Below are 22,819 nucleotides of genomic sequence, written 5' to 3'. Positions count from 1 at the left end.
GTATGTTTGTGAGCTCCCATGGTGGTGCTGGGAACCAAACCTGGGTCCTCTCTCTGCAAGAGCAACAAGTTCTATTAACTGCTGAGCCATCTCTCCAGGCCAAATTTCAACTTTTAAAGACAGATAAAAACTGTCTTTAAAGATCACTCAGACAATTCAGGAAAATCTTCCCATCTCAAGGTTATTACAAATTTTCATTTCTGCCAAATTCAGTTTGCCATGTAAATTAATATATTCACAATCTTTGGGAGTGATGGAATGGACATTTTGGGTATAAGCATACCACACAAATATATTCATGTATATCCCAAAGTTTTTCTCTAAAGTTGGGAACAAGTGATCATTTTATTTTGCTATTTTTCTACTTATATTTTAAGAATTTCTCTGTGTCACTGCATGTTTTTGAAAGCATAATTTAATCCATGTTGCATAATACTTCACTTTAGGGCACTACTGTGATTTAATTAAAAATTTCTCTACTTTTAGACCTGTAGGTTACTTTCAATATTTCTTAAAACCTAATTTAAAATTGTTTATGAATATCTTCCCATAAATCTTCATGGACGATTCTAATTAACCTCAGGATAAAATCCTGGGAGTAGAACTATTCGATGAATGTTTTAGAGAAATATCCCTTGAGATTCAGTATTCCAATAAATATTTTGTTAATACCTGATATACTTTTTTTCTTTTATAGAAAAACTTTGTTTTCTCATGTATTTTTACTTTTTTAAATTTTTTTCTGCTAAACAATAGTTTATTCATTCCATTAGAGAAGTAGGTAAACTTCAGATTGCAAAACCAATGTAAATATAATTTTGAAGAATTAGAATATATTCAAGAAACCAGCCACAGCCTAACTGAAGTGGACGCAAACATGGGTTAATGTCTACTGAGGAAGGTCACCTTCCTCTAGTATGTGAAAAGTTAATGAGATACACTTCCTTACTCATTGAGGAAGGAATTTTCTTTCTTGATTAACTGATACTATTTTTTTTTTGTAGCTCTTTTCCCTTCTCCTTTCCTTGGTTTCCCCTTTCCACAAGGATGACTGTAGATGTAACCAACCATCTTATTAAATAAGAAACACAGAACCAATACAAAGAAGAAAGCCAAGAGATCAGTACTAAGAGCTAAAACCTTACCCTTCCTCCTGCGGTGGTCCTACCTCTCCGAAAGAGAGCTACTTCCTGTGTTAAAGTCTTTATAAAGACTTTTGGTTCTGCCTTCTCATTGGTTGTAAACCCAACCACATGACTGCCTCGTCACTGCCTGTCTGTATAGACCTCCAGGTCTTCTATGGTTGGTATTGAGATTAAAGGCGTGTGTCTCCAATGCTGGCTGTATCCTTCAACACACAGAGATATACCTAGCTCTGCCTACCAAGTGCTGGGATTAAAGGCGTCCACCACCACCCAGCTTTTGCTATGGCTTCTTTAGACGGCTTTGCTCATCCTTAAAATCCTGATGCTCATCTCTGTAAAGGCCAAGGAAATGGAGTGTGCCCATGAGCGCAAAATCCATGTTGTGATTTGGATACCAGTCATGAGTCTCTTTCTTTTTGGCCAAGGGCTGCTCATTAAACATATTCACCACTTTCATGGACTTTGAAGCAGTAGGCCTGGGCACTTCACCAAAGATCCGAGCACTCAGACAAGACATAGGCAGTGCGTATTCTGCATCTGACCTTGCTCACGCGCGCGTTCCAGAAAAAGCATTTTCAAAATTTTTATATGTATGTGTGTGTGTGTGCCGCATGTGTGAGCATACCTACGGAGAACAAAGAAGAGGACGTCAGATCCCCTAAAGCTGGAGTTGCAGGAGGTTTTGAGCCACCTGACGAGTGTTGAAAAATGAACTTAGATCCCTGCAAGAGCAGCAAGCTCCATTAATCGCTGAGCCATCTCTCTAGCCCTCATAGTCTTACTTCTTATTAGCATACATTCTTTGTACATGGTGCTGGGTTCCATAACGATAGCTTCTTTCAACTATATCATATACGTCAATCCCACGCCTCTCCGTTTTTCCTCTCACTGTCTTTATCCAAAAGTTTGCTTCCTTTTACCAGTCTCCTTCTGTTTTTGTGATGTGCACGGATGTGTTTCATTTTTTAAATTATTTGAATATTTTTATGTCAATGGGCGTTTTGCCTTACGTGTATGTCTGTGCACCATCCTCACGCAGTGCCTGTGGAGGCCAGAAGAGGGCGGCAGATCCTCTGGAACTGGAGTCAGAGGATTTTTGAGACACCATGTGGGTTCTGGGAACCGAAACAGGGTCCTCTGGAAGAACAGTCAATGGTCTTAACTGCTGAGCTCACTCTCCAGGGGCTGTGTGTTTCGACTTAATCTATGGAAGAAAGGGTGTGTTGAAGTTATCCATTTCAGTTGTTTTCTTCTCATTTTCTTGGAGGCACAACATATGATGGTTCTCAGATATTTACATAAAAATCAGCTGGAGTATTTTGTTTAAAATGCAAATTTCAAGACTCTACAGTATGCCTGAGGTGATGCCAAGAGTTCGCATTTTTTCATAGGCACCATAGGTAATTCTTTCTTTTATTTTTAATTTTTAAAAATTAGAATATAATTACATCATTTTCTCCCTCCAACCCTTCCCATACCCCCCTCACTCCCTCTTAAATTTATGGGCTCTCTTTTTAGATATATAAGTATAAAATATCAATACAACCTGCTGAGTCTGTTTAGTGTTGCTTATATATACATAATAATCGGGTTTACCACTTGGTGTTAGATAACAAATTCAGGGGCTAATCCCTGAAGAAGACTAAGTATTCTTTCGTTCACTATAGGTAATTCTGATGCAGGACTATAGGTAATTGTGATGCACAAGTGTACTGTTGTAGAGCACTGGCTCTCAGCCTTCCTGATGCTGTGACTCTTTAATAGCATTCCTCATGTGTGTTCACCCCAACCATAACAGTATTTTCATTGCTACTTCATAGCTGTAAGTTTGCTGCTGTTATGAATTGTAATATAAATATCTGATATGCAAGATGCTCTTAGGCAATCCCTGCGAAAGGGTCATTTGATGTGCTCCACAGGTTGAGAGCCACTGTTGTAGAGTTTCTCCAGTTAGAAAAAAAAACAGAACTCAAATCCCAGGTTTTTCATCAAGAATGAGAACCTGGGATTGTTTAATCTCTTTATGTTCCATTGTTTGTTCTATCTCTACAATAAAAATAACAACCTTGTCTACCATGAAGTGTTGTTCGGAACATTAAATTACTAAATGTAGATGAAAATGGCAACAAAGTACCTGACCACATTGTTCATTTTGATGTACAGGCTCATGCTTTGTGTTTCTGTTGGCCATATTTTAAACATTTTCTAACTACTAAATCATTTTATATGAGATGTTTCCCACAAGTAACAAGCAGTTGTATCTTTTTCCAATTCAGTCTGAAACTCTCTAATGAGGGGTTGATTTTTTATTCCTATAAATCATTTTGCTTCAATGTTTTCATGTTGTTTGTTGTATTTCTCTATGCTATTCTGTTTAAATATTAGGGAAATTCAACATGATTGTAATTTATCTTTTAATTAAAAAAACTTTTATCTGTTTTTGCTTATCAATGTCAAATAAAGCTTTATCTTTGTCCCACCCCATTTTTATTTTTACAATAAGTAAAAATATACAAACAATACTTTCCTAATTAAAGGTTTATAACAATTTTTAAAATAGAGCGTTTCTTGGGTTCTACTGCCCTGGTACACCATTTCTAGGGAAGGTAGAATAAAGATGAACATGTCCAGATTCATAGCAATCTTCTATTTGCTTTGTGGTGCTGAAGATTAAACCCAGTTTCTTAACCCATGCTAAGCAAGGGCTCTATCACTTAGCTACATTCCCCAGCCCAGAATCACATTTATTCTTAAATTTTGAATTAAAAAAATTTTCACCAGGCAATATCTCATTTTGCACACCTCATTTATTTGGCATACTATCGACTCTTCAGTTGATCTTTCTAAACTTTGGGCTCCACTTCTTCATCTATGCACATGGTTGGAAAGTCTGGAAACCCTAGATCTCTTTTCAACAGCTCATTACATTCTGAAATAAAGTTTTACGCCTTTTAGAACTTGATTCTAACTCTGATCCCTAAACAAAGACTAGAATCAATGTTGTTGTTGCTGTCGGTTGGTTTACTCAAAAACGTTTTCTCTGCCCTCAAAAATAGATGTAACTTATTTCTTCTGTGGAGTACATGTGGATAAAATTGAACCGATTAAACCACAGAAAAAAAGTGCTGACAAATATTTAGGGCTTAATGGATTGTGCTATGATATTTAAAGAATCAAGTTTCAAAATAGGCCTGTTTGTTTGTTTGTGTTGATGCTGTTGTTCCCCACCCCCACCTCACCCTCTTTGTTGTCTGCTTGTTTGGGAAAAACGTTTCTATAAGGGTTTCTTTTCTTATCGTCTGCTGGGCATCTTATACTTCCTTTTTTCATCTCACCAAATGGTCTCAGTTAGGGTACTTTGGACTAGGTAACGGAAACCCATTGGAAATGGTTAGTTTTCATTGTCAGGTTAACTCAAGCTACAGTCACCTGGGAAGAGATTTTCAGTAAGGGATTGTTGGCTCATGGTTAGGTCTTGGGAGTGGCGGTGGGAGGGTGGAGGGTGGGGCTGCTGTTTTGATTATGTTAATTGATGTGGGAAGACAAGTTCATTGTAGATGGTACCATTCCCTAGGAATAATAATAAATAAAATAATAACTAAATAAAGGGGGGGCAGAGCTGAGCATAGAAATGTATACATCCATTTTTCTCTGCTCTCGTCTATGGATGTAATGTGACCACTTAGTTTTCTTCAGTGCCTGCCACTGTGACTGTTCTGAACAAGCATTAGAAGCTGGAATTGTGAGCTAAAATAAACCTTTTCTCTCTTAAGTTGCTCTTTTGGTTGGGGTAGTTTATTGAAGCAACAGCAATGAAATTAGAACACCATGCTTTAAAACAAGCTAAAATAAGAAGGGGATTTTTTAAATTCATTTTACATACCAACCACAGATCCCCCTCTCATCCCTCCTCCCACTCCCCCTCAGGCTCCTCCACCCTGACCCACCCCTCATCCCCTCCTCCAAAAGGGTAAGTCCTCCCATGGGGGGACAGCAAAGCCTGGTACATTCAGTTGAGGCAGGACCAAGCCCCTTCCCCCTGATTCAAGGCTGAGCAAGGCATCCCACAATAGATAATGGGCTCCAGAAAGCAAGTTCATGCACCAGGGATAGGTCCTGATCCTACTGCCAGGGGCCCCTCAACCAGACCCAGCTAGCTACACGACTGTCTCCCATATGCAGAGGGTCTAGTCCACTCTCATGCAGATTCCACAGCTGACAGCCTGATGCTCATGAGTTCTTGTGAGCTTGGTTCAGTTGTCTGTAGATTTCCTCATCATGATCTTGACCCCCTTGTGCATATAATCCCTCTTCCCTCTCTTCGACTGGACTCCTGGAGCTCAGCCTGGTGCTTAGCTGTGTATCTCTACATCTGCTTCCATCAGTTATTGGATGAAGGCTCTATGATGACAGTTAGGGTAGTCACCAATCTGATTACTGGGGTAGGCCAATTCAGATACCCTCACCACAATTGCTAGTAGTCTGATCTGGGGTCATCTATGGTGATATTTTATTTTGTACTAAAATGTTATTTGTATGTTAATAAATAAAGTTGCCCAGGGGTCAGAGCTATTAGCAAGCCATAGGAAAGTCGGGCGGTGGTGGCTCATGCCTTTAATCCCAGAACTTGGTAGGCAGAGCTAGGTAGATCTCTGTGTGTTCAGGGAAACAGCCAGCATTGGAGACACACACCTTTAATCTCAATACCAACCATAGAAGACCTAGAGGTCTGTACAGACAGGCAGTGACGAGGCGGTCATGTGGTTGGGTCTACAACCAATGAGAAGGCAGAACCAAAAGTCTTTATAAAGACTTTAACACAGGAAGTAGCTCTCTTTCGGAGAGGTAGGACCACTGCAGGAGGAAGGGTAAGGTTTTAGCTCTTAGCTCTGACCTCTTGGCTTTCTTCTTTGTATTGGTTCTGTGTTTCTTATTTAATAAGATGGTTGGTTACATCTACAGTCATCCTTGTGGATTCCTGGGAATTTCACTAACACCAGGTTTTTCACATACCCCATAATGTCTCCCTCTATCAAGATACCTCTTTCATTGCTCTCACACTCCGTGCCTCCCCCAGCTCAACCATCCCATTTACTCATGTTCTCATCCTCCAACCCCTCCCCTCTATTGCCCCCCTCATCCTCAGTTTACTCATAGGGATCTCCTCTATTTCAATAAGAGGATTTATTAACTCAAAACCAGGGGCCCCAAATACAGTATACTCTTAGTCTGTTGGCAATGATTAGCTACTTAAGAAGTATCAAATGCCTCAAATCTTCCTAGTTAGGGGCTAAGCTCTCTATAGTTTATCTTCATATTAAAGTTGTCTCTCCTCTACATAGCAAGATGATTGCCAATAGATACAAGTTTTTTTATAATCATATGTGAAGAATAAAAGGGAAGAAAATCTGTCCTTACAGTATAGGTGAGTACTTATGTTCTTTCACTTACAGTGTGGTGATATCTAGTAAACACATGATAACTTGGAAATATCATTATGTCAAAAGTGCACTTAGTGGCTTAATACATATAATCTACCTAAAATCATATTTTAGATGAGTCTACCTTAAACATTTTCATAATATTTGTATATGCTTACTTTTGGCAAAAAAGACCTAACTAAAATAAATAAATAAATAAATAAATAAATAAATAAATAAATAAATAAATAAAAAGAAAAAGAAAATCAAGATTTAAAAGGGCTGGATCCACATTGAGGCTCAAAACTACCTGTAACTCCAGCTCTAGAGAATTGAATGTTCTCTTCTTCCTTCTGTGAGCACTTCATTAACCTGATAAGCAGACATAAATGTTAGCAACACAGTCACACACATAAATCAAAAATAAATAAATCTTTAAAAAAAGATTCAAAATTTGAAGTACTACTGAATATATTTCACATTTGTACCACCATAAAATAGAAATATCATAATTAGAAACTCTCTGTACTCACTTTTTAGTTTTATCACCTAAATAGGCCAGGTCCTAAGTGTTGAACAAGGAACAGTTATCAAGGAAATGCTGTACAGTAGCCTAAATTTTCAGTAGTTACCTTAATATCCAGAAATGGAAATGTGTATCTGGATAAAATTGAGATTCCGTTAGAAATAATAACTGGGTAAATAAATATTGGGAATGTTGTGGGATATTCTGTATGCTGTGAATGTGTGTTGCTCTGATTGGTTGATAAATAAAACACTGATTGGCCAGTAACCAGGCAGGAAGTATAGGTGGGGCAAGCAGACTAAAGGAATTCTGGGAAGAGGAAAACTTCCAACTACAATTGGTGCTCACCATTGGGCATTGAGCCATAGACTTAAGAAAGTTTAAACATTCTGAATGCACAGAAATGGAGCTACACTGGGCCTTCTAGTCTCACAGTCTCAAGCCAGCATCAGCCCAAACTCATCTCCTGACAGCTGCCTGTGACATGGAGCTGGCTGCCAGCCACCATGAGCTAAGCAACATGGCTACAGATTCCTACCACAGTATGTAGAGGCATCTCCAAGCCACACAGTGTGGTGGGTGGTGGATTTAGCCTTTGCTAGTACAGACAAAAAAAAAAGATGGTCTCTGGGCTACACGCTGCTTTAATGGAGGCATAGACCCACTGCTTCTGAGAGTTGGTGGTTCACATAGCTTCCAGACCCAGAGCTGGCAGTAAATGTACCACCACCATGTTGGAAAACTGAGGTGGGTGGAGCCAGCAGCCAAAGCTGCCATTTCAGTCCTAGTAATGCTGCAGTTTAAAGCAATAGATTCACAATAAGGCAGATTCAGATGGAACAAGACTTTAAATGGTTTACAGTTTGTATAAAAATGTACATAGGCTTGGAAGAGAGAAGAAAATGAATATAGACAGTTATATAAAGAAATCATTTTAAAAAATATAGTCTTTAAAGAGACAGTAAAGGTAGTATAAAAAATAAGCCACGTAAAGATGGATATTACACAGAGAATCTGGATTGTCTTGTCTTTGATATTTTTAACTGCAGAAAGACATTTGATTATAAAAGCTGCTCAGTTAAACCAATATGTATATTTAAAGGTATTTTGACTTCAAAATTTGGATTTAAGGATATGTTGCTTTGGAAAGGAGGTTCTGTTTTTGTTTCCACAGGAAGCAAGAGGCTATGGATTTGTTCCAGGTTAAGATGGATCAGATTTGATCAAGCAAGACCTCCTGAACCTTAACAGATGATACCTATCAACCAAGGTTATAGCCGGTCTTCCTAGGACTTGACCATAATTCTTAATTTTCTCAGGATCCCCATAAGATTACCAGTGCCCTTTATCAGCAGGAAGTAGCCTAGAAAACTATGCCCACATTCCCAAAAAATGGATTATGGATGTTTGTCTTTGTTTAGGTCATTGGTTACAAATTGCTATTGGTCGTAGTCAATCTATTTCTAAAAGAATAAAGGGGGATATGATATAGATATATAGGATACAGATATGATAGGATAAAAGGATAGAATGTTGAATCTACTTTTAAAGAACAACAACTTGCTTAAAATATTTTACATTGCTATGGATTTTAGTTTATTGATATAAATTTAAAGTTAATTTTGTTATACTATATATATGTATATATATATTTCTACTCTTATTTAAGGTATTATGTTTATATAACTCATTTAAATTGTAATGTATAGTTGAGAAATACAGATTAATAATTAGTCTTCTATGATAGTCAAACTTATAGTCATGTTAAGTTTTCTAGGTATACATAGATATAATTCAGTTAGGTAGGTAATCTTCAAACACTTTAAAGACCTACAGAATATAGCATTTAAAATGTTTTAAAAGCAGACTTTTCTGGACAATGAGACACATCTGCTCCTGGCAACACCAATCTACTTCAGAGAAGATAATGGGCATTGAAGAAATTCATGGAGTTTGCTTTCTTTGTGGCAAAAGTTTGCCACTGGGCAAAAAAGGGCCCTTGTGTAGACTGCTTGATAATAAACTAGATGTGCAGGACTCATAGGAAGGTAACCACTGAACTTTGCAAGGCAAGATGATCCTTCAGGTTCCTGCTTTGCAGAAGAAACTGCCAGACATTCTACAGGACACAAGAAGAAGTGACTGAGAAACTCTAGACCTGTGGGCTGAAGATGGATGCCCCAACGTTGCAGAGGAATTTTGGATGACCGTCCAGGCAGACAACTGTCTCTCTGTCATTCTAGATTTTTGGAAGTTGCTTACAATGCTCTACCTGTTTACTTAGATAATATTGTATCCTTCTGAGGTCTTTGATGTAGTTGAAGACTAGATAGTTACAATCATGGTTTTCCTTGGTTATGATAAGAGATAAGGTAGATATGAAACCTTAGACTCACAAATATAGGATAGATAGGATATCTTCTTTAATTTTGCCAAATACAAATAGACTGGATATTATAACTGTAATTCTTGCTTGATAACTGTTCTATTATATGTAATTTTACTCTGTTAAAGTTAAAAACCTTCCTTTTTGATTACACACAAAAGAGAAGGTGCTGTGGGATGTTCTGTATGCTGTGAATGTGTGTGGTCTGATTGGTTGATAAATAAAACACTGATTGGCCAGTAGCCAGGCAAGAAGTATAGGTGGGGCAAGCAAACTAAAGGAATTCTGGGAAGAGGAAGGCTGAGTGAGGAGTCACCAGCCAGACATAAAGGAGGCAAGATGTGAAGGCTGAACTGAGAAAAAGTACCAAGCCACATGGCTAAACATAACTAAGAATTATGATTTAATTTAAACATAAGAGCTAGTCAGTAATAAGCCTGAGCTAATGGCCAAGCAGTTACAATTAATATAAGCCTCTGTGTGTTTACTTGGGGGATACAAGTGGGGGAGATTTGTCCCAACTGCCAGCCAGCTGGGACACAGGAAAACTTCCGACTACATGGGGAGCTAATGAATAATGCCTCTGCTCTTGGTGTTACACACATTGTTGCCTGGGCCTGGAGTCCTCTCTGCCCACTTCTTTACCTTGCCATCCTCTGGCTTGAATAACATAGAGCTCTATCATTAGGCCTTGTTAGCTGAGAGTTGCTATATTTGGGAATTGACTCAGAATTAAATTCCTAATTGTAAGTAGTAGGGATATAATAATCACAATAGTAGCCATAGTATATATAACAAATGGAGGTTGAGAGAATGTGTGAGATAGGAATGCATGGAAATGCTCATATGATTTACAAGAAAGAATGGCTTCTGCTTAGCAGATTTCTCATACCCCATTATCATTGATAGCTGTCAATCACTGTAGAAAAGTTTAGGAGACCTGTGGGGATCAGTACAATTATTCAGGCTCATGCAAATTTATCTTCTGGTTTGTGCAGTGGTTCTGTAGTAGTCTCAGCATAACTGGGTTTCAATGTCTTCTGTCATCAAACAAACAATACCCTTCAACTATACATCATCTGTATCCAACAATTATATCATTATGTGACAACAACAAAAGACTCGGAAACCTATATTGATGGCTAAGTGTCTTGTGTACATCTTATTCTTTTTCCAAATGTCTAGAAGACCATATCTTACACTACTTTATATATCCCTCTTAGAGAAAGACTAAGTTAGGCTGTTCAGTAAATGCTTCTGAACATAGAATAAAAGCAACAGAGTAGCTGGGCAATCTAGGGTGATTGAATATTTTCCTTAATTATTTGTTTTAAGGAGAGGATAAAAGGCAGAACACTCAGAACATTTTCTACTTCCAATAATTTTATGAGTTCTGTCATATAAAAAGATGTAAGTAAAATTGTAATGAACCCCATATAAGTGAAACTCGAATGGCATATTTGCTGTAAAAAGTGCACATAAGGACTGTTAAAGTCGACTATATTCTTGATCTGTAATCATAGTCATATTCATAAAAGGCTCAGAACTTAAGAATGCTTGAGCTGCCCCAGACTAATAAGGCAACTCTGAATTCCATTTCTTGCAAATGGCATTTTTTATAAAGTTAGTGACTGTCATTATGAGAAAAAGGCAGCCTTTTCATAAATTCAAAAACACTTAGAACCAAAGGTGAATTGTGATTTCAGACTACAAGATTGGTTCATGAAAAGTAGGAAAGTTAGCAGAATGTCGACGATATGATTGAATATTGAATCCTGTCTCTACTTTGGTTCCAGAGTCATTTGAAAAGAGAGAGAGCCAAAAATATACTCAATCATTCTTTCTTCCTACCACAGCCTAGACATTCTTCAAGGCACTGGTTATAAAATGAATAATACAAATAAGGTCTCTGTTCTCAGAAAGTCTATACTCCTAAAAGGCAAGACATAAAGTAAGCAGACCATTGCAATTAAAGCAATCAAAATGCTTTAAAGCAATTAAAAATGTTAGGTCAGGCAAAGAAGTGGGTCCTGTAATAACACAGATGAAAAACACTTAATACAGAGTGCGGACACAAGCGTGCCCTCTATGACAGATCATGCCAGTACTCACAGCATGGAAGAAGTTGACCTTGCTACAAAATAGATTTTATATATATATAAAATTTGGTAGAAGTAGTGGTAAGAATAGGTAATGGGAACAAAGTTCATGATGTTGAAATTGTTGACAAAAAGTGGAATTTTAGATGAAATGGATGACTTTCTAGGAAAATGTGTCCACATCAAAAATATTTTTGGATGTAGAAAATATAAGTTACTTGAATTTATGTTTAAGAGGTAGTCTTGGGTGACATCATAAAGATCTTTCAGTCTTTCATTGACTGTGCTAAAGACTTTCTTTTTGGGGAGGGGGGGAAACTGGGTTTTTCTATGTAGTCCTGGATGTCCTGAAACTCATTATGTACACCTGGCTGACCTCAAACTCAGAGAAGTTCCCTTGCCTCTGTCTCTTAATTACTGAGATTAAAGGCTTGTGCCACTTTTTTTTTTTATTTTTCAAGGCAGGGTTTCTGTAGGCAGGAGACTTATTATTAATTATAAATGATCAGCCAATAGCTTAGGCTTGTTACTTACTAGCTCTTACAACTTAATCCATATTTCTTATCTATGTACTACCACGTGGTTTGGTATCTTTTTTCAGCCCAGCAGGTTCATCTTGCTTCTTTCTGCATCTCCTGGCACCTCTACCATTTTTTTTAATCCCTGTGCTCTCTTTTTCCCTGTCTGCAAATCCCGCCTAACTTCTTCCTACCTAGCTATTGGCCATTAGCTCTTTAGTAAACCAATGAGAGCAACACATCTTCACAGTGTACAAAAACACGATTTCATAACAGGTATAGCCTTAGCTGTCCTGGAACTAGCTCTGTAAAGTAGGCTGGCCTCAAACTCATGGAGATCTGCCTGCCTCTGACTCCCAAGTGCTGGGATTAGAGATATGTGCCACTGCTGCCTGGCTGACATATTTTAATGGGATGTTTTCCTGTTGCTGTGATAAAATAGCATGACCAAATTCAACTTTTAGAAGAGTTTATTTTGGCTTAGAGTTCAAGAGGGAGAGTCCATAATGGTGAGAAAGGGATGGCAGCAAGTGGCTAGAGCAGGAAGCTGAGAAATCACATTTCAACCACAGATGTAAAGCAGAGAGTGAACTGTAAGTAGGGTGAGGCTATGGACTCTCAAAGCCTGTGCCCAGTGATGTTCTTCCTTCACAAGTCTCTACTTCCTAGAGGTCCCATAACCTCCCCAAACAGTGCCATCAACTAGCAACCAAGCACTCAAATACCTGGGTCTATAGAGACCATTTCTTATTCAAACCACCATAGACCTTCTGCATGCAAAGTAAGCACTCTACCACCGGGCCAGTTTCATCATCCCAATGGCATGTTTTCTAAAACATATAAATCAGTTATAAAAACATGGGCAAAAGCAAAGGTAAGATGCTAAGGTGGGGTATAATGCACTTCATTGTTTCGCCATGTTTTCATTTACATATCACACTATGCAGGGCAATAACTGGCATGATAATTGTGGTTTGTGTAAGAATGGCCCCATAAGCTCATATATTTGAATGCTTAGTCATCAGAGTGTGGCACTACATGAGAAGGATTAGGAGGTGTGGCCTTGTTGGAGTAGACATGGCCTTGTTGGAGGAAGTATATCACTTCAGGGTGGGCTTTTGGGCTTCAAAGCCCATCCCAGGCCCTGTTTTCTCTTTCTAGCATGTAGAACATCCATTCTATGATGTAGAACTCCTAGCTGCTTCTCTAGCACCATGTCTACCTATGTACTGCCTGATGATGATGCACTATGCCCCTGAAACTATAAGCAAGGCCCAAATTAAATGATTTCTTTTATAAGAGTTGCCTTGGTCATCCAGGTGATGGTGATGCAGGCCTTTAATCCTAGCACTTGGGAGGCACAGGCAGAAAGATCTGAGTTCAAGGCCAGCCTGGTTTACATTGTGAGTTCCAGGAGAGCTAGGGATACACAGAGAAACCCTGTCTCAAAAAAAAAAAAAAAAAAAAAGAAAGATTGCCTTGGTCAATAGGACAGTGACTAAGACGCTAACTCAATGATTTACCTGATCTTGCGTATTAGTCAGGAAAACTTAACTTATGTTGAAATAATAACATCCAAATTTCTATAGCCTGAAGCAATAAAAGATCAGTGTTTTCTTATGATACATGTTCATTATGAATCAATGGCTATAGGTCATCCTCATTCAAGAACAGAAAATGAGAGAACTGCTATGATCTTCAGTGTTACCTATTGCTGAGGAATCTACTAATTGCCTAAGACAAACAATATTCTAGCATTTACTTCACATAGAAGTGATATGTAATCACATCTCAAATCAAGAGCATGATGGAGAAATATCCCAATATATCTTGAAAGAAGACAATAAAATAATTTATGATAAAAAAAACTAATCACAATATAACAAGAGAAAGTATTTGCAAGTCATTTGTCTGATAAGAGTCTCATATCCAAAATACCTAAGGAACTACTCAAAACTCACCAACAAAAGATAGATCACCTAATAAAAATGGACAATGGAGTTAAGTAGATGTCTCTCAAAAGAAGGTAAACAGCAACAGAAAACACTTGAAAAGATGCTCAATGACGTTAGACATTTAAAAAGGCAAACACAAATGATAATGAGATATAATGTCACATCCACTTGGATGCCTAGACTTCGAAAACAGAAATGAAAAGTGTCAAGTGGTGTTAAAGATGCAGAGAAATCAGATCCCTCACACACTACCAGTTGGGATATAAAATTGTGTGGCTTTTAAGGTTACTCGATAAGTTAATGTTAGAATTACTGCATGACAAATAAATTCTGTTCCTAAGTTTATACTCCAAAGAAAATAAAATGTGATGTATATGGACACTGAAATATTACCCATAAAAGAAGCGATATGCTGATACCGGCTATGTGGTGCATTGGTCTTGAACACTTTCTCTGTCAAAGAAGTCAGACAAAACGTCACATGTACTATTAGCCTATTTATGTGAAATACCTAGGCTAAATAAATCCATAATACACAGCAATCAGTTTAATATTACCAGAGGCAGGGGAAGTGAAGGAATGGGGAATAACTGTTGAACTGATGAAGTTTCACTGGGGCAAGATGAAAATGCTTTGTCATTAGGCAGAGATTGTGACTGCTCAGCATTTAGAAGGAGCTAACTCTAGATTATTCATTTTAGTTGTTTAACATGATATTATATCAATTTCACCACAATAAAAAAAAAGTTTATCCTGAGTCCTGATAACAACCATAGAGCTTTGTCCTGAGGGAATATACAGGACACTCTGAAATGCTTATTTAACATGAATCATGTGTTTGTAGTTAATGTGACCTTTGGAGCTTTGTTTGTCTTCTGTAGTATAGATTGAACCTCAGGCCTTGCACATGCTAGACAAGTGTGCTACCTCTGAGTCACACCCCTAACCTGTAAAATGAACCTTTGAGACCTATTTTCTTTGCCCTAATCTGCATTTTTAGTTTTTCTGTCTCATAGGACAGCATCAGATATCTTCATATTTCTTTAAATCTTTAAATTTCTCTCCACAAAGGTCATAATCAGCAAGAAACTTTTAATCAAATGCACTCTCTCTGAAGATAGGTTTGCTATGGTAACAACAGCTATGTCTTTTTGTACAAAAATTGGGCATGCCTAAAATCCTAATTTTTGTTCATTTGTTTCTGTTTCTGTTTGGAGACAGGATCTTGCTATAGAGGCCAGGTTGGCCTAGAACTCGGGATCCATGTGCCTCAGCTTCTTGCCTCCTCCCTATACACACATACCTCAAATGCTCCAATTGCAAGCATGCAGACTGCAATCAGAAAATTTAAGTGGCGGTTTTAGCTGAGTATTTGTTATATTCCTTAAGCAGAATCAGTTTTTAATAAAGGTCAGAATTATCAGAACCTCACAGGTCTGGTCCAAAATCCTGTAGTTTTAATGATGTATTGGCTAGCTGGGTGGAAAAAGCTATCAAAGTAGGTGAGAAATAAAGAAGGTTATATATGCCTGCTACAGAAAGGAGTGCAGGCCATTATAATCTCTGGCTACAGAGAGTTCATTTATTCAGAAAATCTTAATATACCTGCTGATTAAGAGCATATTGATAAAAATCTGATCATTTTAAGGTCACTCAATATCACATTATCTGCCTGGACCTTGATGGTGTGGTCTAGTTATGGAATTCAAATTTTTCTATTTGCAAAATGAAATGAACTCCATTTAAATAGGCAGAACAGGTCAAAATAATGTGTCTAATGGTTTCCCTAATAGTCACTGTCCTTTTTAATCTAAGTTGACACTGCTGACCCTGATGTTTTCTATGCCATCCTTCTCCACTTCAGCAAGGCAAGAAGGGATTTGACTGGACTGCCCTGTACAATCTATCCTATTATTTATTACGAGTCCCTTGCAAAGCTGTATAGGTGTGCTGTGGGATGTTCTGTATGGCAAATGTGTTGCTGATTGGTCGATAAAACACTGATTGGCCATTGGCTCGGCAGGAAGTATAGGCGGGACAAGGAGGAGAATAAAGCTGGGAAGTGGAAGGCTGAGAGAGAGACACTGCCAGCCGCCACCATGACAAGCGACATGTGAAGATGCTGGTAAGCCACGAGCCACGTGGCAAGGTATAGATTAATAGAAATGGATTAATTTAAGCTGTAAGAACAGTTAGCAAGCAGCTTGCCATGGCCATACAGTTTGTAACCAATATAAGTCTCTGTGTTTACTTGGTTGGGTCTGAGCGGCTGTGGGACTGGCAGGTGAGAGAGATTTGCCCTGACTGTGGGCCAGGAAGGAAAACTCTAGCTACATAGGTGTTATAAAGCAAAGCGTCCAAAAGTGTGTTTCTTTTGAGTACAGGACACTACAGATAACAGGATAGATGGGAACAAGCTATGACATAATCCAAAAAGGGAAGAAATGAAAAGAAACCTAGTAAGGCTAAGTGCTAAGAGAATTTTGAAATTTTTATTTTATTTCATTTTAGTTTTGCAGTTCTGGAAATAAAATCCAGGACCTCATGTGTGACACACAAGCTCTCTGCTAGTGAGCCAACCTCCTCAGCAACTAAACTTTGAAAAAATGTTTAAATAGTATATGTATTAGTTTGTTTCTCATTACTGTACAAGAACATCTGAGGCAGACTAATTTTTCAAAATAAATGAATGAACGTGTTGCATTCATACTTTTGGACATTGAAGCATAAACAGCACTGCACAAACTCTGGTAATTGCCCCCTCCCACACATACACTGCCTGCCTGATTTCATAGTTTTGTGGAGATAATGGAAGCATATATGGGAGTAATACTTCATACCATTAAATAGGAAGCCAGAGAGTGGTGATTCAAGGCCCATGATTGCTCTTATAACAACTCATTCTATGACAAGCTCAAAGATCCCATGAGAGCTGCCTTAATCTGTTCCAGATGTCCCAATATTCTAAGGGCATCCATCTAAACACCGCTCTTATAAGCTCCATTACCTCCTACATCACCATGTTGCAGACCAAGCTTCCAATACTTGAAACTTTGAGGTCACACACTCAAAACATATACAAACCATAATAGAATACAAGTCATTGTTCCATTACCTGCTAGCTATGTGATGTCAGATTTTACATGTCTGCACCTCTTTCTTCATCTGTACAACAGAAATGTTATGAGAAATAAGCGAACTCCTTTTATGTAAAATGCTTTCAGGTTCTCACATGTTCTCATGCACTGAAACAGTCTGCTGAATCTCACCCCTAGAGTCTTGGATTCATTAGATCTGGGTTGCATCTCTAGAAGCATCTCAGATGCTGCTGATGCTGCTGGTCTGGGGATCACTTTGTAAGCCACTAGGTTAAGATGCTGCTTGATGTATAGTAGGTTAGGAACTGACATTTTGTTAAATGAGAACTACAAGAAAAGATCTTCTGCAGGCTCTACAGCTTATTTTATGTGTACTGCTTCATGTAAGTATCACAACAGTGATTTAAACAAAGTGTCATGACTAACACATGACCACAGATGAAGAAATTCACACCAAAAGGGCCTGGGGAAATTGGCCTAGCCCCATGGCTTGCAAGCCAGAGATGCAAATGAACTCAATGAGGCAGACTCCTGGGACTATGCCAGTGACTGTTCAAATCTGTTCCTGCCTACCATCTATCTCAGTGAGGCCTTGCCCTTGCCCTGGTTACCTTCATACTATCCTCTGGCAGCCAGCAATTGCTTTCCCTTCTGTCATGGGCTAGGCCTTCAAATGGCTTTTCTCCATTATTCTCATCCTTAGCTTTCTCATCTGCTTATCTCAAGCAGAGAGTATGGGGTTCAGTGCACCACCACCTATGTGTGGAATGCCCTCTCTCCTCTCTAGCACAAATGTTTCCTGTTATTAATCTCTAAGTCAGCTGTCACCTTCAGAAACTTTCCCCTACTCATCTTTCTCTTGTAACCTGAGATTCATTGTGCTCTTATTCTGATAATGTGATAACACTCTGGTCTAATAGCACAGGACTAAATTTTCACATCTACACTCACTTCTCCTACTTATTAGCATATGAACTTGAACTAGATACTTAACCCTCTCTGGACCTCAGTCTTTCCATCTGTAAAACATCAGTAAGGGTACCTACCTAAGGATGGTTACAAAGATTGAGTGGGTTTATTCACATAAAAAATATACTTATCATAATATAAAAGATCTAAATTGAGTGTAAATAAAACACTTAAAACAAGTTTTTCACACCATTGCAATGATATAGATTTTATCAAAAGTATATGTCCGAAGCCTCACTGATTGTATCATCTTATCCCTTACTTGTGATGCTTGCTAAGCTAGGAACTACCTGGGGGTTTCATTGTCTCTATAACCTCCCCACCAGTGGATTTTAAAGCTACAAGTCCCTGCTTGTAGTTTACTGCTTGAGTTTGTGATCTAGGTCACGGGCCTGAGAAACTGCACATTAAGACCCAGTTATTTTTGACTCTGGACTATGTACTTCCATCAGCTCTTCCAGCACAATGTGATTCACTAGGTACTCTCTAAAAGGTAAGTTCTTTGGAAACATATATTAAAATGTGCCACGTTATTGGTTCCTAAAGTATGATCATTGGGACCAGCAGAACCAGTCACCTGGGGACTTGTTAGATAGGAAACTGTAGGACGATCCCAGTAATCTGTGTTTTAATCAGCCCTAGCCAGGCAAAGTTTGAGAAGCATTGCTTTCTGTGCCCAGCGTAATAAATGTTTTAATTCACAAGGGCCTACCCTCTATTAGCTTTCTCCTCTTTTTGTTCACAAGGCATATTGTTTGGAGATTTTTCTAGGGTCATAGTCTAGTAACATCACAGTGAAACAGAAATTACTGAACTCAGAGTTCATCTCAAGGTTATGGTGAGAAGAAAATGTAGATCTCAATATTGTATATAATATTCTTAAACTCGGTGAATGTTGAGCAAGCTAAAATTTTCTAAAACTGTGCTATTCCTATGAGGAAAATGCCAGTTTAAACCATCCTTATCACAATTAATAAGCATCAAAAGACTAAGGAAAAAGAAGCCTCTCTCCACTACCACCACAAAACCCACTTCGTTATGCTAAGCTAAGACAATTTCCCATTGATTGTAAGATATCTCTTAATCACATATTTAACTCCGCTATTGAATTGCACTGCATATTTATGCATATACACAATTACTGACAACTGTGGAGAATTTTAACTCCTTAAGAGAGTTTCAGAGGCAAATCCTTAGTGGAAAAAGAAAAGTGGCAACTTTATCCAAACCGTCTACACTTCATTTCCACCGTGCAATGCGTTTCTGGGCTCTCTTATGGAGCTCACAGAAGTCATGTGAAAATGCATCCTTTGCATAATCTTAGAGTCTGGAGTGACTGCAGAAGCCCACATTTGGGGGGACTCCAGCAAATATCGAACTGGGAATTAGGGCTGCGAATCTGAGCCCTTCTATTCTGTTGTCACATGACCTTAAGCAAATCACAGCCCTTCTCTTTGCTGCAGCTCTTCAACTACAAAATAAAGAAGCTTGAGATTTCACGTTTAAAACAAATGGATTTTCTTGATGGTCAAGATCACTTTCTTACAAATATACCAATGGCAACATGATGCTAGAAAGCCATCTAGAAAGCACTGAGAATCAGCACAGAATTTAACTGACTGAGGGTAGAAGGCCACACTCCTTGAGACACAGCATGCTTCCTGAGATCACGATGGATGAATACTGGGCCCAGGGAATTTTAACTTCATCATCTGTGTAAAACATCACTTAAGTTTGTTTTCTTTAATATCTGAGCCGTTTTCAGTAAATCCTATTCATGTGGTAATGTCTAATGTCCTTACACATCTCTTTCCAATGAAAATAACTGTGTAGGCAGAAAGTAACATGTCACCTGACGGTCATGGGATGCTCTACAGGACTTCCTTAAAGGGCTCTGGGTTTGGCATACCAACTTTCTCTGCACTGTTCAGGCTATTCTGAATTAGAATTTACTTCCACCTCAGATCCTTGGGGGGCACTTCATAGTCAAACTTCAACATTTAGTTTTTAAAGTGAAGTGTTACATTGCTAAGACATTGATTTATTGCTCTTACTTGTAACATCTATTCTTAAAAATTGTTTTTCATAAAAAAAAATACCAGAATGAGAAAAGTCTTATGATTGACCCCAAGGAAGGAAGTAGTGATACATTATCTGAAGTGCTTGGGATCAGAAGTACCTTTGATTTTTTATTTTTATTTTTATTTTTTCGTTTTTTTCAAGACAGGGTTTCTCTGTGTAATTTTGGTGCCTGTCCTGTATCTCGCTCTGTAGACCAGGCTGGCCTTGAACTCACAGAGATCCGCCTGGCTCTGCCTCCTGAGAGCTGGGATTTTATGTTTTTGCAAATTTTGGAATATTTGCATATATCTAATCAAGTATCTTAGGGATGAGACTCAATTCTAAAGGCAAAATTCATGTATATTTCATCTGTACCTTAGACAAGTAGCCTGATGTTAAGTTTACACTGGGTCTGTGCTTTGCCTACAGTTTATAGAATGAACTCATGTGGCATTTTCTACTTGTAACATCATGTTGATGTTCGAAAAGTTTGAGATTTTGGAGCATTTTAGATTTCCAGTTTTTGGATTAAGGATGCTCAACCTACATTGATAATGCTGATGAATTTATACTCCAGCCATGTCAGTAGTTTCCTACCCGTGCCATTCTGCTCATTCTGTTGCATTTGCATTGTCTCTTGCTATCATAACTTCTGAATGTTTGTTTTGCTACAGTTATACATTGGATGCTTCCTGATTTTGCATGTCTGATTTTGGATCATTACCCTTGTTTTACTGTTAGTTTTCATGAAATTTAATTCCAATGACTTTTTTTAAACTAGTAAATACTAAAACAGCTTCAAAACATAAGCATCTGAGTGCCCCGGGATCTGGCAGTTAGACAAACAAATACAGTCTAAGCAGATGCTGTAACAGCCAGGGGAGGCCTTCGGCAGATCGGAGTACTCAGCCTACAGGAATGGCTGGCAGAGCCCAGAGCCCATCATTTCCTAGCTTGTAAGCAGCCTAATCCCCCAATGTTATGCCTCCTACTTAGGGTTTATTTCAGGTCTCAAAGTACTTTCCTAAACTTCTAACTGAAATGCCCCATCCCCCAGAGACCTTTGCCAAAAGAACCAAATAACGAAGCGTGAACTTGAAACATGGACAAAATCACAAAAGTCTAAAAATATTTCTATGAATTTCAGAAGAGTTAACATTTGTGGGATGCTATGCTGAAGACATTATGTGGATTATCTGATGTCATCCACACAACAGTTTAGGAGTGCCTGCTGTTTCTTCCTATGCTATCAGTACGGGAACTGGGGCTGGGAAAGTCATGTGACTTGTTCATAGTCACAGAATTAATAAGAGGTAGAACTAGAATTGGGATTCAAACTATCTGGCACAAGAGCCTACACGTCTCACCCGTACACTGCACCATCCTTGCATCGCGTGAGTAAGCTATGACAACAGGAGTCACTTTTTCTGCTAGTGGTGAAGGCTTCACTGGACATGCTCCACAACACTTGAGCTGGGTGTGCTCACTGCCCGTGGACCATAATCAAGACCAAGGCTTTGATCCTACAATCTATAGTATAAATGGTTATGTCATTATCCCTAGAGCAGAGCTTCTCTGAGAGTAGTTATTCTGCCAAGCACAGCTCAGCAGATTACAAACCATTGCAGTCAAAAATTGGCCTGACAGGACACCAGGTGGCAAGAAATAAGGAAGGAAACAGTAAAGGCCTAGATGATTTGAGGGGATCCTAGGGGGTTCATGGGAGGCAGAGAATAAATAGCTTCTACACATCCTTTGCCAAATCCACCTGGGGAAAGTCTCATTAAAAAAAAAATCCAGCCAATACACCAATGAGCAGGTGAACAAGAGATTGCTAGCAGGTGCACAGAGCCATTAAAAAAAAACAACTCCTGCTTTCCTACACAGTCCTATCCTTGATAGCAGCTATTCTTACTGAATCTCTCGTAGTGTACCAAGACTGCTTCAGTGCCTGCCCTTTGAAACATAATTATCCTCCTCAGAGGAGTCCAGAGACTCTGGGTCAGTGAGAAGTCCATGGGTCATCAAGCTATTCTCCCCATGGCCAAGGAAGCACTGTAAATAGAAGTGTCTTCTAGGGGTTGGAAGAAAATGCACCAGGAGGGAAGAATGGGTCAAATGGGAAAAGATTCTCAAGAGACTCCAAGGTGATAGCGGCTCCCCAAGAAGCTCCGCTGGCTCTTCTTTTCTATATAACACACTGAATTTGGTCCTGGGAGCACCGAATAGTTTCTTTGGCCAGAACACACGCATTAGCAGGCATTGCCATCTTATAACTGCATTTTATCTTCAGGTTCAATGCGTTTTGACCCACTACAGTATTTCCTCAGCATGGCTCTGCCCCCTGAGTCCTCAGTTCTGAGGTCCTTGAGAACACAGATAACAGAAAGTGTGGGAGACTATGACTCTCTGCCCCATGCACAGTGCCCCATTTGGTCACTTGTTCCATGCCAGGCAGAGCAGTGAGGCACTGGTAAGGCTACAAGAAGTGACTAGGCTTAGCTCCTATCCTCAAGGAAGACAGAAACTTCCAAAGTTCGTGTTCTCCCAAGCCTCAGAAACCACAAGCACAGACTATGCCACTTAACGTTAATCACACATATCTCTGTTTCTGACTTGCACCTTACTTCCCACCTCCCAAG

General features: G+C 38.8%; 1 protein-coding gene across 1 annotated transcript; it reads right to left on the bottom strand.

Moving 5' to 3' along the window:
* Positions 1-987: 987 nt before the first annotated feature.
* LOC131900084 (small ribosomal subunit protein mS33-like) lies at positions 988-3,314 on the bottom strand. Its single transcript, XM_059251492.1, has 4 exons — positions 3,280-3,314; positions 1,433-1,687; positions 1,141-1,153; positions 988-1,035 (listed from the first exon to the last, which is right to left on the bottom strand). The coding sequence occupies exons 1-4, from the start codon at positions 3,312-3,314 to the stop codon at positions 988-990; spliced, it is 351 nt and encodes a 116-aa protein (XP_059107475.1).
* Between the last annotated feature and the right edge of the window lie 19,505 nt (positions 3,315-22,819).

The sequence above is a fragment of the Peromyscus eremicus genome, chromosome X, assembly GCF_949786415.1.
Source record: "Peromyscus eremicus chromosome X, PerEre_H2_v1, whole genome shotgun sequence".
Taxonomy (NCBI): domain Eukaryota; kingdom Metazoa; phylum Chordata; class Mammalia; order Rodentia; family Cricetidae; genus Peromyscus; species Peromyscus eremicus.
Note: the sequence above shows the minus strand (reverse complement) of the source record. Positions and strands in the feature narration are given on the sequence as shown.

What these genes read in the sequence shown, in the direction of transcription:
- LOC131900084 (XM_059251492.1), bottom strand. Translation starts at nt 3,314, where the DNA reads ATGAGCCTGTACATCAAAATGAACAATGTGGTCAG. An exon ending in AAAATGAACAATGTGGTCAG is followed by an intron (nt 1,688 to 3,279) that starts GTACTTTGTTGC and finishes CGCGTGAGCAAG; the next exon opens with GTCAGATGCAGAATACGCAC.